Raw genomic sequence first — 4,294 nt, 5'->3', positions numbered from 1 at the left:
AAAAAAACCTCAAATTTCTGGGCTCAAGTCATCCTCAGACTCCTGAGTAGGTAGGAACACACCACCAGACCTGGCTAATTTTCTTTTTTTTTGTTGTTGAGACGGAGTCTCCCTCTGTTGCCCAGGCCGGAGTGCAGTGGTGCAATCTCTGCTCACTGCAACCTTCGCTTCCCAGGTTCAAGCAATTCTCCTGCCTCAGCCTCCTGAGTAGCTGGGATTACAGGCACCCACCACCATGCCCAAACAATTTTTGTATTTTCAGTTGATCTGGGGTTTCATCATGTTGGCCAGGCTGGTCTCAAACTCCTGACCTCAGGTGATCTGCCTGCCTCAGCCTCCCAAAGTGCTGGGATTACAGGCATAAGCCACCATGCCTGGCCATACCTGGCTAATTTTAAAAAATTATTTGTAGAGATAGGGTCTCACTATGTTGCCTAGGCTGGTCTCAAACTCTTGGACTCAAGTGATCCTCCAGCCTCGGCCTCCCAAAGCACTGGGCTTACAGGTGTGAGCCACCATGCCTGGCCCTCAAGCATCTCATTTTAGATGGGAAAATTAACAATACGATAAATTCCATTCCCAGAGCAAACCCCAAATAAAATGTTAGGACACCAGGAAGAAAGTCTTGGCATTTGATGAGCAGCAAACTAAACCAGGCCATTACCCAGGGATACTTCACGTTTATTCAGAGGATAAAAGCCCAGCGTGATGACCATGTGATTCCCAAAGGTACCTACAAATCACGCAAAAGTGCATGACATCTAGTAATAAATAATTTTGCTGAAAAATGAACTAGAACCTCTCACACTCCAAGGCTAATATGCGGGAACAAATCACGTTAGCTAGAGATCAAACCATCTGTAGTTTCCACTCAACCTGGCTGTGTTCTCTCTTGTACTGCATATATGCTTGTTCAAGTTTAACAGGGTCCCTTGGTTTTTCCAGCTCTGTGGTATCGCACTGTATAACGCATATCGCACACATTAGAGACACACACAAATGCGGAGACTGGCTGCTGGGAAGCCCCATCATTCAGTCCCCAGTTGATCATCACTTGCCAAAGTAAAACAACATGGCCATATAATCATTCCACGGTAGGGATCCAATCCTCGCCGTGTCCTTTCCTATCCAAATGGAAGACTTTTGCAGTGGAAGTCTCCTAACCGACACTGAGGTCACTTTCCCTTACCAGAGTCCTCTTTTAAATCTATTAACTGGTTCCAATTACCTTTTCATTGTTGCTGTTTGTTTTGGGACAGGGTCTCTCTGTCACCAGGCTGGAGCGCAGTGGCATGATCATAGCTCACTGCAGCCTCAAACTCCCAGGCTCAAGCAATCCTCTCATCTCAGACTCTCAGTAACTAGGACTACAGGTGTGCACTACTACACCAATAACTGATTATCTATTTTTGAGACAGGGTCTTGCTCTTCTGCCCAGCCTGGAGGGCAGTGACTTGATACCCGCTCACGTCAACCTCCACCTCCAGAGTTCAAGCCATCCTCCTGCCTCAGCATCCGTGGTACCTGGGACTACAGGCATGTGCCACCACACCTGGCTAAACTCTGCATTTTTAGTAGAGATGGGGTTTCACCATGTTGGCCAGGCTGGTCTTGAACTCCTGACCTCAAATGATCTGCCCGCCTTGGCCTCCCAAAATGCTGGGATTACAGGTGTGAGCCACCACACAGGCCCTAACTAATTATCTTTAGTCTGTAAAACAGATTACAGGCTTTTTTAAGGGCTCATGGGTTGGGAAGCTCAAGTTCTCCCTTGCTTCCTACCTCCACACCAGATTTAAATGCCTCTTTTGAGTCATGGAAGCTATCCTTCTGTCCATTCTTCACCAGACCCACATATCCTTGATAGGAAATTCAATGTAAAGGAGAAAATGTCTGCACTCAAAGGTCAGAGAGCCTCAAGTTAAGATCCCAGTAGCTTCACTGACTGTACGCTATCAGGCACATCACTGAAGCTCTCCAAGCCTTAGGCTGCTCACCACTAACAACCATGAGAACAGGAATAAGGACTTCTCAAGGCTGGCATGAAGACTAAATCAGAAAACACATGTGCCAGCAGATGGTGAATGCCTGATCAACAACACATTCATTTCATTTTACCTTCTGCTGTGCTTTGAATGTGTCCCCCGAAGTTCACATGTTGAAAATTTAATTCCCAATGTAACAATGTTGGGAGGTGGGGCCTACTGTCAGGTATTTAGGCCATGAGGGCTTCACCCTCATGAATAATGTCTTATCTCAGGAGCGGGTTTGTTATCAAATCAGGGTCAGCCCCCATCTTGCTCTCCCTCTAGCTCTCTCTCACTCTTGCACTCTCTTGCCCTTCCATTCTGCCATGGGGTGATGCAGCAAGAAAACCTTCATTAGATGCCAGCTCCTTAACCTTGGACACCACATTCTCCTCTCAGCATGAACATCAGTCTACCCTCTTTTACATTAAAGCTGTTTTTTTTTGTTTTTTTTTTCTTTTTCTAAGACGGAGGCTCCCAAACTGCTGGGATTACAGGCCTGAATCACTGAGCCGGCCCTAAAGCAGTTTTCCTAAAACATCACATAGGAAGTAAATTGCAAGTCAAACTAAATTTTAAAATGCACTAGAAGGGTCCAAAATTGATTCCCTTTGAGGAAAACATACTGTTGCCTATTTGATTTTAAGAACTGGAATTCTTTTTTTTTTTTTTTTTTTTGGAGTCAGTCTCCCTCTGTTGTCAGGCTGCAGTGTGGTACAATCTCAGTTCACTGCAGCCTCCCCTTCCTGGGTTCAAACAATTATCACGTCTCAGCCAGCCTCCCAAGTAGCTGGGATTACAGGCACTTGCCCTGACACCTAATTTTTGTATTTTTAGTAGAGATAGGGTTTTGCCATATTAGCCAGGCTGGTCTGCAACTCCTGACCTCAAGTGATCAGCCCGCCCTGGCTTCCCAAAGTTCTGGGATTAGAGGCGTGAGTCACTGCACCTCGTCCACCCAAGAATTTGAATTATAATCTCTGGAATTTGTTTGAAGAAGGGTTCTTGGTCAATCTATCCTTTACATTTATCAAAAGACTGCTTTGTTAGTAGCTTGCAGGTGCATCTGCTTTATCCTATTTCAGAAGAACCTCCCCAAAAGCAAAACCATAGTTTTCCTCCACAAGCTCCTATGATACCTAATATATGCTAGACACTAAGCATTCATTAGTGTCTAGTAACTGATGACGGTAAGATGATGGTAAGTCTCAAAGGGGGAAAAAAATCTCTCTAAAATTACCTGCTCAGGAAGCTCAAGACCAAGAAAAACATGCTCAGCTCTGAATCAGAAATTACAGAGGTACAGTCATATGTGGAACTCTGCACTGCTTTTCCCTTAGCAATGCACCTCATATTACAGAGACTATTTCAGAAAATCCTAAATAACTTGCTTTGTTCCAAAGATGTAGCCCAGCACTAGGGCACTAAGGAGTTTTCAGTCTCAAGACATTTGTGTTCACTCTACCATGGAGAAGTTTCAGTAAGAAAGGTGGCGAAAAGCACGTTCATCACAGTGTTCTCCTATACTACAAAGGAATCAAAATGGGAACAATGAAATCCACTTACTTGCATGAATTTCAGACCAACAAGGCGGAATCCCTTCTGCTCAAAACGCTTGATAATCTCTCCCACAAGACCCCGCTGGACCCCATCTGGTTTGATCGCAATGAAGGTACGCTCACAGTTGGCCATGGTCCTGGGGATAGGCAGGTAGAGGAATGAAACAGCACGGAATCACTTGCCTACATTGTCATCCTTCTCAAGCGGATTATCCCATAAAGCTGCTTTAAATCTGTCGGGTCAGCTCCAGGTCTTCCTCTGGTAAAAACCCAATTCCTCCCTAGTCCTCTCATCAATGAACTAATATGTCGAACTGGGGAATGGTCCAAAAGCAAGGACTGTAATATCTATCCCATTTGATTTATTTTATTTTTATTTCTTTTGGTTTTTTTCTCAAGAGATGGGGTTTCTCCATGTTGCCCAGGCTGGTTTCAAACTCCTGTCCTCAAGTGATCCATCTACCTCAGCCTACCAAAGTGCTGGGATTACGGCCATGAGCCACCACACCTAGCCCCATTTGATTTTTTTTTTTTGGTATTGGGTCTTGCTCTGTCACCCAGGATGGAGTGCAGTGGCGTGATCTCGGCTCACTGCAACCTCTGTTTCCCAGGTTCAAGCAATTCTCCCACCTCAACCTCCCAAGTAGCTGGGACAATAGGCACACGCCACCACATCCAGCTAATTTTTGTATTTTTAGTAGAGACGGG

The 4,294-nt window shown here is 45.2% G+C and overlaps 1 protein-coding gene across 1 annotated transcript in view; it reads right to left on the bottom strand.

Moving 5' to 3' along the window:
- Positions 1 to 4,294, bottom strand: part of LOC108312324 (nucleoside diphosphate kinase B) — a 20,808-nt gene that overhangs the window by 14,001 nt on the left and 2,513 nt on the right. Inside the window, exon 2 of the mRNA XM_037742582.1 lies at positions 3,594 to 3,723. Within this exon, the coding sequence (XP_037598510.1) occupies positions 3,594 to 3,719 (126 nt within the window). The 5' untranslated portion in view covers positions 3,720 to 3,723. The remainder of the gene's footprint in view (positions 1 to 3,593; positions 3,724 to 4,294) is intronic.

The sequence above is a fragment of the Cebus imitator genome, unplaced genomic scaffold (assembly GCF_001604975.1).
Source record: "Cebus imitator isolate Cc_AM_T3 unplaced genomic scaffold, Cebus_imitator-1.0 Scaffold123, whole genome shotgun sequence".
In the NCBI taxonomy this organism is placed as follows: domain Eukaryota; kingdom Metazoa; phylum Chordata; class Mammalia; order Primates; family Cebidae; genus Cebus; species Cebus imitator.
The sequence above is the reverse complement of the archived record's forward strand: the minus strand, read 5'-3'. Positions and strand labels throughout refer to the sequence as shown.